This window comes from Chaetodon auriga, chromosome 13, assembly GCF_051107435.1.
Source record: "Chaetodon auriga isolate fChaAug3 chromosome 13, fChaAug3.hap1, whole genome shotgun sequence".
In the NCBI taxonomy this organism is placed as follows: domain Eukaryota; kingdom Metazoa; phylum Chordata; class Actinopteri; order Chaetodontiformes; family Chaetodontidae; genus Chaetodon; species Chaetodon auriga.
This window is the reverse complement of record NC_135086.1, coordinates 22,058,197-22,077,893: the sequence shown is the minus strand read 5'-3', so window position 1 is coordinate 22,077,893 and position 19,697 is coordinate 22,058,197. Positions and strand designations below refer to the sequence as shown.

General features: G+C 41.3%; 1 protein-coding gene across 2 annotated transcripts in view; it reads left to right on the top strand.

The window, feature by feature from the left end:
• Window positions 1–19,697, top strand: part of man1a2 (mannosidase, alpha, class 1A, member 2) — a 117,414-nt gene that overhangs the window by 28,550 nt on the left and 69,167 nt on the right. For both annotated transcript variants that reach the window (XM_076746405.1, XM_076746406.1), the window contains exon 4: window positions 9,167–9,263. In XM_076746405.1, the coding sequence (XP_076602520.1) occupies window positions 9,167–9,263 (97 nt within the window). The remainder of the gene's footprint in view (window positions 1–9,166; window positions 9,264–19,697) is intronic.

Here is a 19,697-nt window from a genome sequence, read left to right as displayed (position 1 = left end):
GTAGAGCATGGAAACATTCCATGGAAACACATTGGCACAATGAATTCTTTTGAAGGCCGTTGTCTTGAGTTTCCAAAACTTCTTGTGAAAGTGATTCCAAGGACTGAGCATGTATTCAGCAGTCTTCCAAAGTTATGGTCTATGTGTATGAAGCACCTGCGCTCTCTTTGAATCACAACCCCCCCCCCCCCCTTCTTCAACACAAAGTTAAGAAAGACAAACCTGAAAGGCGGGTACACTTGTAACTTCACATTGTGGACAAACTACAGCATGTTCATAACAGTCGTCCCAATGAACATTTATTTAACATTTTTGTATTTAATGTCCATTGTCTTCCACGTGTCTGCTTAATCAGCCAACTGGTTAATTGGTCAACCATGGGTTCAGAAATTCCTTTCCTTTTGCTCTGGTATGTTTTCTTTTTGAAAAACATGACAGTGAATAGTGCTGTTCATGTTCAGAATTAAAGTAAACCAGCCTCAGCTGTTGTTGTTTCTCCAGGTTTGGTCAGAGTTCTCTCTTTTTGTACAGAACCCTGTGATTCATTTCATTTCTTTGCCTCACCCTATCATATCCTCTCTTTTTCTGCTATATCTTTATCCCGTCCCTGTTTAAATATCATTTTGTCTTGAAAAAAAGTACTCATTCCTTTGCCAATGTGTTTCATAGCTTTCCTTCCCTGGCCTCTCAATTACATCATCATTCTCAGATAACAGGAATATTTTGTTACCACTCATGTCAAGGTCTTGTCTCTCTGACTTTTGAGTCACCTGACAATATAATGCAGTCCAATTCAACAACACCACACCTAAAAATGACCGTAAAGTACAGTCCACACCATAGTAACATAATGTTAAAAATAAATACATGATTAATAAAGCTGAAACATCTGCTTAAATGGAGTCACCATTAACATGCTGGATCACACATGCTAAGTAGAATTGTGCAGTGTGAGAAGGTTGATTGAGGAGTTGGGTGTGTCACATGAGCGTAGCATTGCAGCTTGCATCTTTTCTCCATTACAAGGAAGACTGTTTATTTTGGAGTTGAGGCTTTGCTGTGGAGGCACCTCAGTGCAAACTAACAGCAATGCAGGAGCTCCAGTTGCTGCTTCAGGGCCAATGCCACACCAGTCGTAAGACCTTGATTTTGTTTATTTATTTATTTATTTTTATTTCTCAACCACACATCACATCACATTTCCACACATTGATGTGTGGAAAAAGGTCAGATGGCAACAGTTCTCTGTAAGCAGAAACTAGCTGTTTACACAGACAGCAGCATTAACCCTCAGTTTGAAGTCACAACACTGAACACTGACAAATTAAATACAATGCTACCATTATTCTCATGAGGCTGCCAAATAAATATTTTGGAGCAAGATGCAAGTCAAAACATGCAGGTGTCTGTTTGACTGGAGAACTGTTGGTAACTTCCTTTATTGAATGAAAGGCAGAGAGCAGTCCAATCACTTTCATTATAGGAGAGGCACAGTGAACCTCACCAATTAGAGCTCAAGTGATGGAGAGAGAGTGACAGAGAAGCTGACAGAGGACAGGATCACCCCTCAGAGTCCGATCACACAAAGCTTTTTTTCTTTTTCATCCACTAAACCAAGACCAAATGAAACCAGGGACATCCTTTCTTCACCTCGATCGGCAAGCAAGATCACAGGACTGACAGGGAGATCGCTTTCCACAGATTTTTCCCCTTATCTTTTCTGTTTGCCTGTCTGTGTATCTGTGTTCATCTGATTGTGAGCATGTGTGTGTCCTGGCGCATGTGTGCGCGTTGTGTGTGCATGTGCGCATGTGTGTGTACGTGTGTTGCTTAGTCTGTATATTATGAATTCATAGGGTGGCCTGCCTGACAGCTTTTGTCATGTTAACTGTGCAACGCCGCAAGAGATAAAGAAGAAGCAACGAGCGTGCAAGGGCATCATAGATCAAGCTACTTTATTTTTCTTAAGAGCAAGCAGGCGGCGCAGAAAACATTTTATGCTTTCAATAACTCTGATGGCTGACATTTCAGATTTGGCTGCCAAAGAGGAAGGTTGGAGGGCTGCAGTTGGGTTGTAGTGGGCTCCTGCAGGTCCACAGGGACTCAGCAGAAATGCTGCATGTGTGGGATGCTTTCATTTTTATGTGGTGGGAGTGTGAAATTAGCATAACCGGGGTTGAACATGGTATTAAAAACTAAATGAAATTTATGAAAATTAGGTGTGATCTGTCATTACTGTTCAGCATTAATAGAGGTATGTTTTATGATTCTTCAGTGCTTCTCCCAACATAACTCAACCAAGCACCCACAAATCTCCATCAGCAATCAGGAAACATGAAACAGTAAAGGAAACATATTGTAGCATTCATCATTAAAGGCTCCTCATACCAGGTCATTCGTAATAGTCTTTGCATTATAGCATTGCCTTTTTGAATTTTCAGCAGTCGATCCACGTCATCTTTGACATCTGTGTTAAACTGTTCTCAGTATAGTGGAGAAGTCAAGCCCATTGTGAAAAGTAAACTTCATGTTCTGATACAGTGTGGTTTTGTGAAGAAATGTGAAGACACAGTTGACCTCAAAATGATTAAATAATTGCTTGATCCAACTGGCTGGTTACTTTGAGAAAGTGAATTTAGACCACTGTATAAAAACAACAGTTTTTCCATCCTAGGTACTAGTCAGGATCTTAAAAACATTCATAACACATAGATGAAACCACTCAAAGCTACATGCTGCACAGTAAGTGGTGCCTGTGATGTACATGAACCCAGTATCATTTGAGAATAAATGAGTTTTACATCATTCTGTACTTAATATGAATGATGACTCATCATTTACCTTTCAGATTGGCTCACTGGGAAGATAAGTTATTTTAGGTTCCAATGAGTTGGCATCAGATGTCTCATTTATGCCTCATTCAGCTCAGATAAACAGAAAGGAGGAATGTTTGTACTGTTAAAGACAGTGTAGATTCTTTGTTGACCAGAAAACATCAATATTCCGTTACAGAGTGTACTGGAGGACATTGGGCACTTAAAGCACAAGTGTATATATGTGTGTGTGTGTGTGTGTGTGTGTGTGTGTGTGTGTGTGTGTGTGTGTGTGTATATATATATATATATATATATATATATATATATATATATATATAAAGCCCCAAACAAACAGATGTGAATATCTGTTTCTGAAAACCCAGTAATTCCATTACTGTCATAAAGCAGCCCTGCTTCACTGATTTGAACCTGATCTACTGTAGCAGACATTCTGTATTAAAAAGATAGCAACCTATAAACAGTTCAGCAAAGTCGCTCTCGGTTGACAAATGCCTTTGGTTCCAATTCATCAAAATGTGGCTTTTCATTCTCTGCTGAAAAAACAGTTAAACACACTTTTGATCCAGAAATGGATACATGATGAGAGCAGAGAAATGTGATTTGTATGTAGGGTCCATACATTATGTGGGGTAACCATATCCTAAGCCATTATCTGTTTGAACTGTTGGCTTGGGAGCAGTATAAATACAGCCTATCTCGACTCTTTTACTGTCTCGATTTCATGGGGAATTATTGCCACCCTCTGCTAAGTACCATGAATGTATTTACTGCAAGAAGCAATTCAGATGTCACAGTCTCGCCACCCTTGTGCATCTTCTGAAAGGCCTTCCATTAAGCCTGATAGGAAGGCTCCATAGGGTGAGCTGGATGGAGACGAGAAAGACGAGGGCGGGCAGACGGGTGCTTTAAATCACTCAAACTGACTCTGGAGGTCACTCAGAGCAGCACACAACTCCAGCTCAGCTCTCCAGCTCCCCAAACATCCCAAAACCTTGTCACTGTGCGCCTCTTCTGTGAGAGCTAAGCTGATTTTTACATTTTCTTTTTTCAAACAATGGCAAAAGTAATGGCCTTGCTCTCAGCTGCTGGCTCAAAGGGGATTTATGAATATTTCACTCTCCTGTGGTTGTCTGTGTCCGCACATGTAAGTGTGTGTGTGTGTGTGTGTGTGTGTGTGTGTGTGAGAGTGAGAGAGTGAGAGAGTGAGAGACTGTGGCACATCTGGGATAAGAGAGCATGAATCATGGCTGTTGGTCCTTTGGGAAAGAGGTGACTGGGACCACAGTGCTTCTTTTCTAGAGCAGGCAGCAAGCAAGCAATTGGCTGCCATTGTTAAGGTCGCAGCTCCTACAGTCTTGTTGGACATCAACCTGCTCCTTCTGAAAGAGTCAGCTGATATTTGCTAATGTCATGCTAAAGATCTGAGTGCCCTGCATAAAAGATGTGCAAGAGAAGAATTTAATTTTTGCTGGCATTAATGCATCTAATTGACTAGTAGTTCGGGTTTTTATTAAGCACAGAGAGATTTCTGCAAAGCAGCAGTAAATGTGTGACATAAGCTCACACTGGCACATGATTGCATCATTCTGGCAGACTTTTAAATCAGTCTGCACTTTGGACTGCATTTGGAAATTTCTGAAGCAGTGGAATGGAAATACAGTGCAAAAATGTTTTTGAGTGGGCTGGCCACATAAATTCATCAAATAAGAAATGCTGCTGCCGGTTTCATCAAAACCAGCAGCGACTGTAGACTTAACTTTTCACTTTCAGGCTCGTCAGTCGATAGGGAAAGGGAGGGGAAGAGCGGGTTTTAATCTCCCTCAGACTCTGACCTTAATAACACAGGGCCACTCCTGGGCTGCAGTTCATTCCAAAGTGAGCTGGAGCGTATAATGTGGCATGATTAATAAATTTACAGCGGCAATATAGAGACTGGACCAAGTAGAAATAAGGCGATCACCATAGAAGGAGGTGATGGTCATCTGCAGCGACAGTTTTCCCAATCCTCTCGGGCACAGAATAAGACAAGGCGTGCTTTATTAAGCTGTCCTAAGGTCCCCAAGCAAGATACCGCATGTACTTTTTATGTTTATGTGTGTTTCTGTTCTGCATGTGTTTGAGAAGGGAACAGGACTGCTTGAAGTGTCCTGATTGATGATGATACAATATATGTCTCTGGGGTCACCTCCAGATGCCAGAGATGGCCTGGTTGTCAAAAGACAGATGAGACAAGAGAGTGTTTCTTGTTGAGACATCCTACAAATTCCTTATGCTATTGAATGTAAGGAAATTAGGCTAGAAGGACTACAATACTAATGAAGCTATTATTGACTAATGTAGTCCAGCACTCAGCTGACGTGATATATATGAGCCCATACTATTGCAAATTGTTGAGTCCTGATGTGGAAGGAAAGAAGGGTATTCTGATGTGTCTTAATACAAAGCTATTAATGTGAATAGTAGAGAAATATATTTTCCAAAGTATATATTTGTGGAAAGGATTACTGTGACTCCCAGCCTTACCAAGCAGCTGCCACTGAGAAGATGATGAATCATGCAAAGGAACAGACTGTGTTTGTCTGTCTGTGTTACTTTGGAGAGTTGTCAGGGTTGAACAGGCTCTCTTCAGCCTACACCACAAGCTGCTGGTTGTCGTCATGCTCCACAGTCCCAGATGTAGTAATTCACAGTAGGCACTAACTGACGACGGGACTTACCACCACCAAGACTCACTGGGAGTAACAGCTGAGTGTGATGGAGAAGCCAGAGGGCCATAAAGTGAATGGAAGGGATGCAGGACGGGAACCTTTGGCATGATGTGGATGACACATGCTTTATTAAGTAGTACCCTTCCTGCACTGGTTTTGAAAGGAACAAGAGAATTGGTTTAACGATGTAACTTGAGATATATTTCTTGTATGAAACTGGAGACTATGGCGATCTCATGGCAATTTCAGTATTTTCCAAACAACTTTTCCTCCTCAGGTTGGAAACTGCTCAAAGAGTCTTATTCCACAGAACACAGCGTATATACCAGAGCAAGGATCTTTGTGCTTTTTGGGTCTGCACTAATGTAGAACCACTGGGTCGGTCAGTGAAGTGTCCAGTTAAACATTTAGTGTGACATTTGATGGATTCACACTCAAAACTCATGCACATGAAAGATAGTATAATAGTGTGCCCTCATACAATCAAAACTATGGGCCAGTTGGGTGAGTTAGTTTCCAAACATTGAAACATTCCTGTTTCATTGAATCAAGATTTGTTGCTAAGAATACACGCCCCATAGTTCTATACATCTTGATAGCTGTGCATGGGCTAACTTAATGTAGTGGCATATATTATTTGGACAGTCAAAGTAACATAAGCCACTTGAAAAGAAAATCCTAACCACACTGCTTAGTCTTTTAAAATGAATGTTATTTGAAAGTTCATCTTGCTTTGTTGGTGTCACAATCTGAGGTGTTTTCTCCACTCACAAAGAGTCCCGTGAACCCTGCCATGTCATTGTCATTGCTTGTGCCGACAGCTTGTCCCAGGTTAACATTGTGATAGCGCTTTAATTTATGGCTGGTATTTCAAAGTGCTGAACAAGAAGATGCATCATTCAGCGGAATTTCATGGTGGCTGTAAAACCATACTGCAGGCAAATGGCTAAAGCAGAGTTAGGTGATAACTGTCTGTCTGTCCTTTCACATTACACAGAGCCATTTGTTTCAGTGTTAGTATTAGAAATACTGATTGATGCTGGTTTAACTTTGCTTCTCAGAGTTCATAAAAATGTTGGGTTTTTCTGTGCCACCTCTGCAGCCAATTTTGCAGTCATTGCAGATGAGGTTCAGCTCCAATTGTGGAAGGGACTGGTCGCTTTGGCCAATGCAAACCAATTTTTCTCCTCCTTTCCTCGGAGCTCCCAAGATGCTATGATGGCAAGCGGCAGCTGTCAGAATCAATCACAGATTTTTGTAGCTTAATGTCCAATTAGTATTCCAAGGTCCTTTAAATAAGCAGTTTGTCAACATTGTCAAGCACCCTGCACTGTTGCACTTGTCCTTGACATATGGGCCAATCAAAATTTGATGAAGCATCCAATCAACACAGATCACAGGGTGCCAGCCAATGTGTGTGTCCATGTCACGGTGTGTATTAATTTGATTTATAATCCATGGTGTGCATGGAATGCGTCATGGGAAGCCATGAGGCCAAGAACACAATAAAACTCCTGGCCCTTGTCTTTATTAGCTTGGCTGCCTGCCTGCTCCAAGGAGAGAGAGGGAGAGATGGAGGAGGATGTGGATACTCATTCTCACATGGTGCCATAAAGAGGCAAGCAGTTAGGCAGAAGGACAAGCTGGTAGGTAGGGAAACAGGCATAGCTTAGTAGAAGTACATTGTTGATTGGTAGACCAAGCTACCTCCTGGTACTTGATAGCTTGTTTAGTTTCTACTTTCCTGCCTGGTGCAGCACACACAGAATTCACAAAATTCCTCCTTACAAAAGTTGCATAGGAACAGATTCCCAAACACACTGATAGAATTATGCTCATAATTGAAGTTTGACCCCTGTGACTGAGCGGTCCTCTCACTAACTACAGCTAGCACACACTCCAGCAAACTTGGACACTCACATTTGCACTGCACACTTACCACACCCTTCACTTGGTCGCCATCATCCATCCGTATGCTGCTCCTGTACCATTACGTGTTGTCTGCTCACCTTTCCTATGTCTTCATGGTTCCCTCGATCCAAAGAGACTCCAGTCAGCTTTTGAATGCTGTTGTAACTAGTGCACATTTAGATGATGGGACAGCAGTCTGATTTTGCAGAACTGATAATATTTTTTTTAGGTAACCTCTTTTTTTTTTTTTCATTTTTGTATGTAATTCTTGCACTTTAGGCATATACATATGTTCCCATTTTAGAGTTTCAAGGTTTCAACCGAGTGACAGCCCCACAATATCAGATACTCAGTACAACAAAAGGGAAAGACTTTGCTGTAAGGGAAAAAATTGGGTATGGGCATTGGGCATGAAAAGGGGCCAATAGTAATTGAATAAATAAAGATAAAGTGTTGATAACAATGGAGCTTTAATAAAACAAGATAACCACATTGAGAACAAGTGTTTGATGGAGGGTACAGGGCATTAGTGCGAACAGTCATCATCATCATCAGGGTCATCATAGAAATGATGTGACAAGCATGTAGAGACCGAGAGGTTGGTAGATGGACAAATGGGAAAGGGGGCAGGCAGACAGACAATGTAGACATAACAATCAACAGATGTCCATAGAACCAGTCAGTGACTGACACAGCAACATAGACAGGAAATGTACTTTTCTGAGGTTGTTGATGCCACTTGAGTGAGGGCTGTGGAGGAGGAAAAAGGTTTGAAATTGAAAGAGAACAGCAGTGGTTCAGTAAAAGCTGGCACTTTCTCCTTCCTCGGCTGTGTCATCTTCTCTGTTTGCCCTGGAGCGCCTCTTCTCAGCATCAGCCTCCATGTCAGGGCTCATCTCACAATCTCTTGCTCTTTTTATCCTCACCCCCCCTCCCCAAGCCAATCTCTTTCAGCCGCCTTTCAAAGGTCATATGAAGAATAGAATCTTATTTTGTTTTATCCGGTGGACAAATCTTTAAAGATACAAGCAGAAGGGAGAGAAATGAATGCACTCAAGCAAAATGCAAAGAGACAGCTTCAAAATCTGTCTTCAGCTTGTGTTAAACGTGTTTATTATCATACCGACATTTTTATGTGCTCCTCTTGAAACCCTCAAAGGTGTGTGTGTGTGTGTGTGTGTGTGTATACATTAATACATGTAGCAGTTGATTGATGAATTGATTCATTAATAGCTCTGTTCTGATGAAAAAAGGACGACACCTAACTGAAATGGTTTTAGCAGGAGAGGAAAGGCTTAATGATTCTGCCTGGATGTGTTACCTGTGTTGTTTGGAAAATATCTATGATCACAGTTACTTCTGTCATCTTGATTGACAGGCAAAATGACGTAATAGTTGTTGTTTGCAGCATATTTATTTGTTTGGTGCCTTGACTAGTTTTTGTGACAGCTTTACTGTTTCCAGGGACAACGGATATAATTGAAACACGTTTTGCCAAAATTTAAATTATATCAATGTAAAGTAAAATTATGGTGCACATTTAAACATCATTATCCAGCCATCATTACCAAGCCATTATGTGGAAGTACAATTATGTGAATTGTAGAATTTTTGCCTGTGACATCACACTATTGTCTTGCCAAGTCAAGAGACTTCATATCACCTAATGTGTTGTTTTCTCTCTATCTTTCTTTCCTTCTTTCTTTTCAGATGATGAAGCATGCCTGGGACAGCTACAGACAGTACGGCTGGGGTCACAATGAGCTGAAGCCCCTCGCCAAAAAAGGACATTCCACAAATATCTTTGGTAAGCCAGACAAACCCCTCTGTCCCACTGCTGTCTGTGCCCATTGGCAGTTTGCTCACACAGTTGTGAATCACACATGGATGCATGCATGAATGCACACACACTTTGTCTTGTTCACGCTCTGCCACGTATAAACACATACACAAATCCACATACACACACACACACGCACACGCACACACACACGTCCTGTCTTTTCTCTTGTGGACAAGGTTATGTGATAACGCCTCGGGCAGGATGCATACCACTTTGGGAAGAGTGTTTGCAAACAGAAACACAAGATCACTGAAACCACCACCAACATGTATCATTGAAATGTGAGATAAAAGAAAATCCACTGTTATTGTTTCACTAGTAGAACATTTAATACAGTGTTAGCTGGTAATGAAACTGGCCCTGTAATTAAGTCTGAAATACCATTGTCTATAATTAATAATTCTGTCTCTAGGACTGTCAAGAAATATTCCAACTTCAAATATATAATTGACTTGCACTTCAGTGTTAAATGTCTGGATTTTTTTGCATCAGATTGTGAAATAATGCAGATGTGCTTAATGCACTGCTTGACAGACAGGAGTCTCAAAATCTGTAGTCCAGTAATTACCCTTTTTTTTTTTTCTTACTGGGAAATTCTGTTTGAAGTGTGCCCACCTCTTATCAAAATATATGCTACTGTGAATAGTTGAGTGAGCAGAAGATGAACTGATTTCCAAAAGTTATGAAGTTAAAGATGAAACGTCTTCAACATTTTAAAGCAAGATTAGTGCATTATTTTTGTTTTGTACAATTTTAGACTGAAAAAAATGAATGGAGCACCGTACAAATGTTTGGGAACCCCAAGAGATATGAGCTCTCAGATAAATTTCACCATGGTCTCAGACCTTAATCAGCTTGGTAGGGTTATGGTTGTTCACAGTCATTGTCAGGAAGTTCAAGTGATGCAAATTTCAAAGCTTTATAAATGCTCAATTCCTCAGTCCTTCTCTCAACAATCAGCAGCCATGGGCTCCTCTAATCAGCTGCCTAGTACTCTGAAAATTAAAATAATTGATGCCCACAAAGCAGGAGAAGATGGCAAAGTGTTTTAGGTAGTTGTTTCCTTAGTTTGTAATATAATTAAGGAACAGCAGTTAACAAGAACAGTGAAATTTAAGCTGAGGTCTGGAACACCAAGAAAACCTTCAGAGACAACTGCCATTAGATTGCTCGGAAGGCAAATCAAAATCGACCACTTCGAACAGTGGTAGTGCACTGTTGCACTGTGCAGAGAAACCTGCACAAATATGACCTTCATGGAGTCATCAGAGGAAAACTTTCCTGTGTCCTCACCACAAAATTCACCAGCGAAAGTGTGAAAAGTTTTAAAAGGAACATCTAGACAAGCCTGATTAATTTTGGAACAAGTCCTGTAAGTTAAAATAGAACCTTTTTACTCCAATGAGCAAACATATGTTTGAAGAAAAGTGGGTGCAGAATTTCATGAAAAGAACACCTCTCCAGCTGTTAAGCACAGGGGTGGATTGATCATGCTTTGGGATTGAGTTGCAGCCAGTGGCACGGGGAACATTTAACTGGTGGAGGGGAGAATGGATTCAATTAAATTCCAGCAGATTCTGGAAGCAAACATCACACAGTGTATAAAAAAAGCTGGAAGATGAAAAAAGGATGGCTTCTACAACAGGGTAATGATCCTAAACACACCCTAAAATCCACAATGGACTGCCTCAAGAGGCACAAGCTAAAGGTTTTCACATGGCCTTCATAATCCCCCGACCTAAACATCATCGAAAATCTGTGGATAGACCTTAAAAGAGCAGTGCGTGCAAGACAGCCCAGGAATCTCACAGAACTACAAACCTTTTGCAACAGTGAATGGGCAAAAATCCCCCAAACAAGACCTGAACGACACTTTGAACTGGCTGCAAAAAGTCTTTACAAGCTGTGACACTTGCCAAAGGGGGGTGAGGAGGTAATGACCATGCAGGGTGCCCAAACTTTGCTTCTTTTTACTTTATTGTTATTTTGTTATATTGCAAGAGCTATTTATCGGCTGTTTCAAGTTATTCAAAAAGGATCTTACTCCTTTCTAAAAAGGTCTATCTCTGTAAGGATCCTTTCCAATAACAATCGGAGCCCATCATTGGCAAAAACAGACACTTGTAGTGGTGGGCAAACACCCGGGGGAATTACATTGCAGCCCGTTTCGTAGTCGTTACCCACCATGCTGTCACTCAATACTTGACCAATTTCAAAAACTGTTGTTTCTGTTAGTCACTAAGACACAAAAACATAGGAAAATAGGCTCCATCATCAGATAAAAGTGACTGGAATTTCTTGTTTGTCCAAGACATTGAAATTTTCCAGGACTCGTGAAACTCTGCATGTTACTGTCATTGATTGAAAATGAAATGTCAAGCTGATATGAGTGAATAATTCAACAAGGAGGACATTATTTTATTTGTTTACTTTGTAATGTGTAGGTATGTAAATCTTTCAAAAGAGTCTCATTGTATTGCTTTGCCCTCTTATGGGCATAATCTGCAAAAATAGATCTTCCAATTTTTTTTTATAGAGGCAATAATAGAATGTCTTTGTTGGCCAGTTTTGACAGCTTTATCTGTCCCCTTGCATGTTAGATTTTGCATTGGACAGTGGGAGTACACTTTGTCAGGGTCCAGTCATCAGGGAAATTCCAGTTTAGTGAGAGAGAAACTGCTATTGGCGGTCATTCCAATGCAGTCTCTCGTCATCTGTGATTTGTTTTTTGGAGGCTGTTTTTTTGGTATCCACCTCTGCAGCTGCCATCTGTGATAACACAGACACAACTTGGACTGCACTTAATGAGTTGTCCCAGAACACTCCCAGAAGTGTTACTGACTTTTTTGTCTTACACACCCGATGTAAACTGTGGGTATAAGCCTGTCATTGACCATCTTTGGCCACCTCTTTCAGTCAGCAAATGGCAGGCCCTTCCTCTATCCATTCTTAAAATGCCCGTCACTACAGGAAAGAACAACAACCTACAAGCTGGCAACCTCTGATCTGTTACCCTAACCTTAGCCTGGTCATTAATGCTATGAACGTAAACAAGCTAGCAACTGTTACCTTTTTTTGGGAGGGGTTAGCCATTTTAATGCCAGGCCTCACATCCCCACATGCAAATAAATCCACCAAAAGAGGTTACCCCTCGACACAATTTTGCAAGGACTGATACAGTGCTGTGGAGATCGGTCTGGCAATAGGAAACATTTGACTTTCCAGAAAACACCAGCAGTTTAAGTGTTCTCCGTGAAATTTTTTTTTTTTTTACTCACACTTTACAGAATATCCCATCTTTTTTGCTATTACGGTTGTATTTCCGACACAGTACACCTCACTACACTCCTTGGCCTACACTGCCACTATACTGTCTTCTCTTGTCAGGCAATAGCATGTCCTCTTCTGTGATCTTCTAGCTGTCACAGTGGATAAATAATGTGTGACAATATCCAGAGATCAACACTCCATAGTCCCAGCTTTATAAAGACGATGCTAATAAAGATTTTTTTGGTGTGGTGGTGGAATGAGTGTTTAACCCAATTATATACTCATTCTACCACCACCACACCAAGTTCCATTCTCAAATTTAACACGAAACTTTCTTTGCTCAAATGCCAATGCCAAGACTTGCTTGTGTCATATCCACATGAATCAGTCTTTGCATAAATTAGATCTACTGTGCCGCACTTACTTAAAAAGAAAATATGCCACTTTTAAAGCTGGTTCACCTGTTTCTCCCGTTATTTCCTTCTTCCAAAACAATGTTGAAGAACACCAGGAGCAAATGTCAGGAGTTAAGTTTTCATTAAAACAAAATTATGGCTGGTGTGTTTACTGCATGCCAAATTAATCACAGCGCATAAGGCCAAATTGCCTCGTAAGTTACCATATGGCTGGTTGCTGACAAGCCATCTAGCATTTAAAAGGGTGTTTTTTTTTAAAGTGAGTCCAATGCAGTGCCCACTCCACATAAAACACATCAGGGCTATAATACATCACTTCCAGCAAACTTGACAGAGAACAATGAGGGCAACACAACATCCCTGATCTATTTTAACGGAATATTCTGTGGTTTAACTTGGCACAAAAACACCAAATCCGTCAGCATGTTAGTGTGTCGTCAGTCACATTAGTCATTACCGTTTGTAACCAGTATTGACAGCCGTGGAGGGACTAAACCTCAACATCAGTGAAACACGAGGGCAGAGGATAGTAATGATCATGTTAGATTTTAGCAGTGGCGCTTATAAACACTCTGTATATGCTGTATGTCCAAAATCCTATACTGGTCTTTGCTCAGTGTGAATTTAAGTGTATGAAGATGTTGCTTTATGCTTCTTTATCTGAGTGTTCAGGAGTTGCCAGTTTGAGTTGTGTGTTTTCTTGCCTTTCTGCTTATGTGTTTCTGCGTTGTTGATGAATGTGTGTGTGCGTGTGTGCGCACGGTCTTGAGAATGCATACTTAAGAGGCTTTTATTGTCAAATTTGAGTGTTCCGTCTGGCAATTTGGCCAATTTTATGAGCTGCTGCTAAATGGTATATAGATGCTGTTTGTGTGTGTGTCCATTTGTTGATGTTCTTGTGTTTATCTGCAGCTTATTCTTGTGTTTTTCTCAATGTCTATGTGTGTGTGTGTGTGTGTGTGTGTGTGGTGTCTCCTGCCTCCCTGTAATGGTTGAGACTGTGTAGCAGCAGGTTATTAGTCACAGGGTGGCCAGTAAACACAAGTGAGACACAAGGCAAAGAATCAACCCTCACACTCTTCACAAAATACACTTCCATTATTGATGAAACGCGTGTGTGTGTGTGTGTGTGTGTGTGTGGGTGGGGGTGGGGGTGGGGGTGGGGGTGGGGGTGTGTGTGTGTGTGTGTGTGTGTGTGTGTGTGTGTGTGCGCGTGTGTGTGTGTTGCTTTGAAAGAGAGACTACCACCGAAAGGACTGGAGATGTCAGAGACTCATGTTGTTATAAAAGTTAGGAGCATGGTTAGCTTGTACCAAAGGGACTCACACGCACATTGACACAGGCTGTGTGATTAGATGGAAACAGGGATTGCTGACCGACTGTGAATTGTGGATTTAAAGTACTTTGATGTTGTGTCATTTAAAGTGATCCCTACTGCGATGATTGTCAACTGGCAGCCTGTGAGGGTCATCAGGCCCACCAAAGCTTCCCATCTGACACACCGAATAATAATGATTTCAGAAAATGAGTGCATCTAAAGTTATTCACTAGCTGAAGAGGCCTAGTCTATCCTGAGAGTTGGCTTGTTGCCAGGGGTTGCCCAAAGTCTGTAATAGGTTTGCAGATGACATCATGTCACTCTTGTGCCGTGAACTGCAGATGGAGGGCTGGAAGTGATTTTCTGCATAGGAAGCACTATAACACACACTCAAAATGCATGTTTTGTGCTGCTTACTGTTGCTCAGATCCATCAAACAGAGACACCACAGGGAGCTTTTACTGAGTACCAAAAGTTGTTCAAAACGGGGGGAAAAAAGCAAGAAATTGATAGAAAAAAGCTGGAAAAAATGGCTTCTAAACTGTCTGTGGTCGCGAGGGGTCGAGTCGGATAATGGTGGAAATGAGGTAACATTGGCTATTTTTTACATATATGGTGACAGATTTAAACTAATGGGTACAGGCAACACGACAAACACATTAAATCAGCGTTAACAGTTTCTCGTAAGACAGGTGAACATAAATAACGTAACCTGTCTTGTTTTGTGATGAACCATGTGTTTAGTGGCGTTTCAGCTTATTTTAGAGTGCTAATCTAGCAAAAAAAAAAACCAAAAAACGTAAACGTCAACACTCAGCACCGTGGTGCTGCTCGGTTAATCCACGGAACAATGGAAGCTACGCGTCCTCCCAAAACCAAACGACAGTCATCCCGCAGCACCTTGGTACTGAGATCATGGACCCAACAACTAACAAAAAGTTGTACTTTTGTCTGCTTTCATTTGGTTTCTCGAGTAGAACGACATGTGAATGACCGGGTAGTCGGTTATATCTACTGCCTCAATAGCAGGCAAAACTTTCAGTTCCAGATTTTCACTTCCTGCCCTCCATCTGAATTTAACATCACGTGACAGCATACAGCCTATTCATAGTTCACCCATTTGACAGAATGGGATTATTCTCCAATTTCATCCTCTCTGCTCTGTGGACCCACCATCAAACTGCTCGGCCTCCAGGCTGACTGTTCCCTGGAACCAACAGCAGCCTGCTGGTTGGACTGCAAGAGGTAACTCTGGAGTTGTTGGAGAATTTCTAAGCTTGTATATTTGACACAAGAGGCATCACTTTGGTTTATTTTTGTTGGCCAGCTGTTGATTGAGTAGTTTTGTTTGCATCCTGGGATCTCAAGGAGGACTTTTTGTTGCGATAAGGACTCCTTCATTGGTAACTGAACTCTGGGTTTTGTATTGAGCACTGACCTCCTCCTTGGTGGAGGTCAGAGAGCATTTTCTAGTGAAGTAGCTAGTTATCGTTCTGGATTTTACATGGAGTCTGTTCATACTTAATTTTGTAAGAGTGAAAATATTAAACAAAATTAGGCTAGTGAGGCTTATTTTTTTTTCAAAACTTTTGCCTCTAATAAGAATGTCTTCCACGTAATTGTTATAAGGCTAAAGCTGTGTGTGCTCGCTCCTTCGCCTTACAGCTCAGCCTTAATCTGTCCAGAGAGAAGAGGAGGCCAGAATGGTAACAACTGGGGCTCTCATTGTGGCACCAGGCTCAGATAACCTTGAGTTCAGTGCCTGGCCCTGTTTTGTCTTTTTTTTTTTTCTTTTTTCTTCTTGAATGAGAATGAGTAGAGCTGATTTTGTGCACAGATACAAACACAGCCTTTTTCTCGAGGGTAAGCAGTTCATGCAAGGACAGCGCATGGCCTTGTAAAAGAAACAGTTCAAGCTGGGTTAAGAAAAGCACGGTTCAAACATCATCAGACACAGCCAGCAAACTACCTTCAGCTCTCTCTCACACACACATGCTCACACACTCCATACTGACGTAGATCCAACAACAACCGAGGCTCACTTTAAACTGGTTTCAGGATTAAGTTTTCCAGGAAGGAACAAAACATACAGAAAGCAAAAAATGCTACTTGCATCTTGTTCTCTACTTGCAGTCAGTCATTTTTAGAAAAAAGCTGACACTGCCGATATTATTTGTCATGTGTGATAATAAATGAAATATCTTTGGGTTTTGGATTGCTGGTATGACAAATTTAGCAATTTGCAGATGTCACTTTGGGCTCTGCAAAGTTGACATTTAATAGACTAAATGAATAATCGATTAATGGAGAAAATAATCAGCAGAGTAATCAAAATGAAATAATAAAATAGATAAGATACATGTCAGAACTAAACACCACCACCACACACTGCCAGCTGCATGACTTTGTGTGTCTTCGTGTATCTTTGATCACAGTAGCTCTGTCCAAGCAGTTAGCCTGTTCAGTCAGATGACAGACAAGTCTATTCATCTCTCTGTTGTTAACTCTGTCTTACACGCACGCACACACACGCACACACACACACACACACACACACACACACACTCACAGAGGGTAATGATACCCATGGGTAATTGAATGAGGAACATCAGCCACCATTCACCCTGAAAGCATTTGATCCTTGTTGAGGTTGTGGGTCAGTCAGAGCAAAGGCTGGCCTTCACCAGCAGCTAAATGCCTTGTTTTTTTTGTAGATGGACAGCGCTGTGATTTTTAAACACAGTCCTCATTGTTTGCTGGAAAATGCTCTCAGGGGGAACAGGTCACTTTACATTGATCAGGGCTGCAGTGTGAGTGTAAGTCCACACCCCTGTCCCTCTGCGGTCAGAGTGCTTTACAAACCCAGTGTTCCTCCCATTTTCACAGTAGTTTAGATGAGATGCAATAAAGCACGAATCACCTTTTTAAAGCCGGACAGAGGGGATTCTGGATATATTCTGAAGTTGAATGAGACATCTCTCTTTACCCGAGCCTCAAATAGTAATAGATCAACAGATTTTTAAATGATGACAATTTTGATAATTGATAAATCATGTCAGTATTTTCATGGAGCAAAAGGGTGTGCTTGATCTGGCTTCTCAAGCCTGAGGATTTGCTGCTCTTCTCTTTTTGTGGCTTTGCCCTCAGACAACTGGAGACATAACCCTTTGTTTTGGAAAACCCTGAAGAACACTTTCATTATTTTCAAGTGTTGATTTGATGAAAGGATTAATTGATTGAAAATTACCCTGGTTTAATTAGTAATGGCAGTAATCATTTGCAGGCCTAAATATAGCCAAACTTCACAAACATACAAAAGCTGATTTCAACCATATGAGATAGAGAGAGAGAGAGAAGCTTGCTTGGTACTGCAGTAGGGAAACCAGGATTTTGTCTCAACAAATTATAACTTAGTGCTTGGAGGATGACTTGTAACATTTTTCAGCCAGCAATACGGGGTCAGAGGTGTCATCATTTTCCGGAGTTGCTTCTCTGTATGGATTTCATTTGTGGCTTTTAGTGACCTTATAGGAGTCATTGTAGTGGATTTAATCTTGTCTGCACACGAGGGAATCCACTGGTGAGTCTAAGGCCTGCCCTGCCTGCTCGACCTAGTGACTGTTACTGCTTTATTGGTTTCCCCAAAAGCTTGCTGTCTGATGATTTTAATCTGAACTTGCAAGTGGAGAATCTCTGATGTCTCAGCCACATGGCAGTTGGACATGCTCACAGTAAATGATATCACAGACTGCCTCAGGGATGCAGCTGCTAGAGGATAGGAGGCAATGGAGATGATGCAAAACTGGGATGAAGTTTGGACACCTGGTTCCCCTCGGTTCGGTGCTACAGTACTGGCACCTGCTTTGTCCATTATGAGATTACTGTGGTTGTTTGTGCATCATGTACGTATGATTTTGTCAGGTGAAAATCTTGTATCACCGCTTTTTTCAGAAATGTTTTTCTGAAACTTAATTGTCCTCCCTTTTCTCATTTTGAATATTATTTTAGTGTCCTCACACATTGAAACACAGTCTCAACTATGTTGGATCAGAGCAGACATGATCTGTTGGCAGTTATTGCCATGAGACATTATTTGTTTGAACAGGAATACATCTCTGTCTGATCATCCACAAAACTTTCACTGGTGATCGAGGGGAGCAGTTCAATATAGATGCTATTTGGTGTGATGTTCTTGTCCAATTTTCATCCAGAATCCCATAAAACCACAATGCTAAATCAAATACCACTTTCATTTCCAGCTTTCCTAATCAATAGACACTGAGGAGTGTAATCTTCTTTAGAGCAATTGGATATTCATTCCTTCTTACAATACTGCTGCAGGGTTTGTGTGGATACAGTGATAACCAACATCTAGGTCATGTCTCCACATGAGAGGCTCCCTGGGAAAAACAGTGCATTGCTTTCTGGCAAAGGGTTACGTAGCAGCACCATGGCAATGTTCCCATGGGTGAAGACCAGTGAAACAGAAATGACTTATTTATGTGTACCCATAGAGCCATGGTTTAGAGAGATCTATTGGCAGAAGTGGAATATATTATTCATAATTGCGTTTTCATTGTTGAATAATCACCTGTAATTAGAATTGTTGTGTTTTCATTAGCATGGAAGGGGTTCTTCATATCTATACAAGGAGCAGGTCTTCTTCCACATAGTCTACCATTTTGCACTGCCATGTTTCTACAGTATCCCAGAATGGTCAAACCAAACACTGACTCTAGAGAGTGCCTTTGGCATTTAGACATTGTTCTAATGGCGAGTGGGTAAACAGTATGTGAAAAGCTGAGTGAGGTGGAAGAATGGGAAGAGTCAGTTTCTCTCAGTTATTTTGTCGGAGAAAGGGGGGGAGGGAGAAAAAAGAGCAGTGCAGTGAAATGCTTAAATGAAGACATGCTCACTGTGTGCACTGTTAGCATGGATTGATTGCAATGCAAGGTGCTGAATAACCTGTAGACAGCAGTCCTAGTAAGTACTCCAAAGTACTTCTTCAGTGATTATCTTTAAGTTTATGAATACAGCATGCTGTCTGCTGGTTGCTTTTATTCACGGCACCTGACAGTTCCTTTAATATCTATGTTGTTTGGACGCCCCTATAGCTCAGTTGGAAGGGTGTGCACACCATGTATTGAGGCTGTCAGTCCTCTGCAGCGGCTGCAGGTTCGACTCCCACATGCAGCTCATTTGCTGTGTCGCCCCCTTCCCTATTGCACCTTCAGCTGTCTCCATCATAAAGGCTAAAAAGCCCCCCCCTTCCCTTTGTGTTTTTACACAAATGGAAAGTTGGAAGAGTTGGAAGAAAGCTGGACATGAAGTAAGTCATATGTCACCTGATTTAACCAGGAAGCAGTTTGCTGTTGGTGTACATTTTTGTTTATT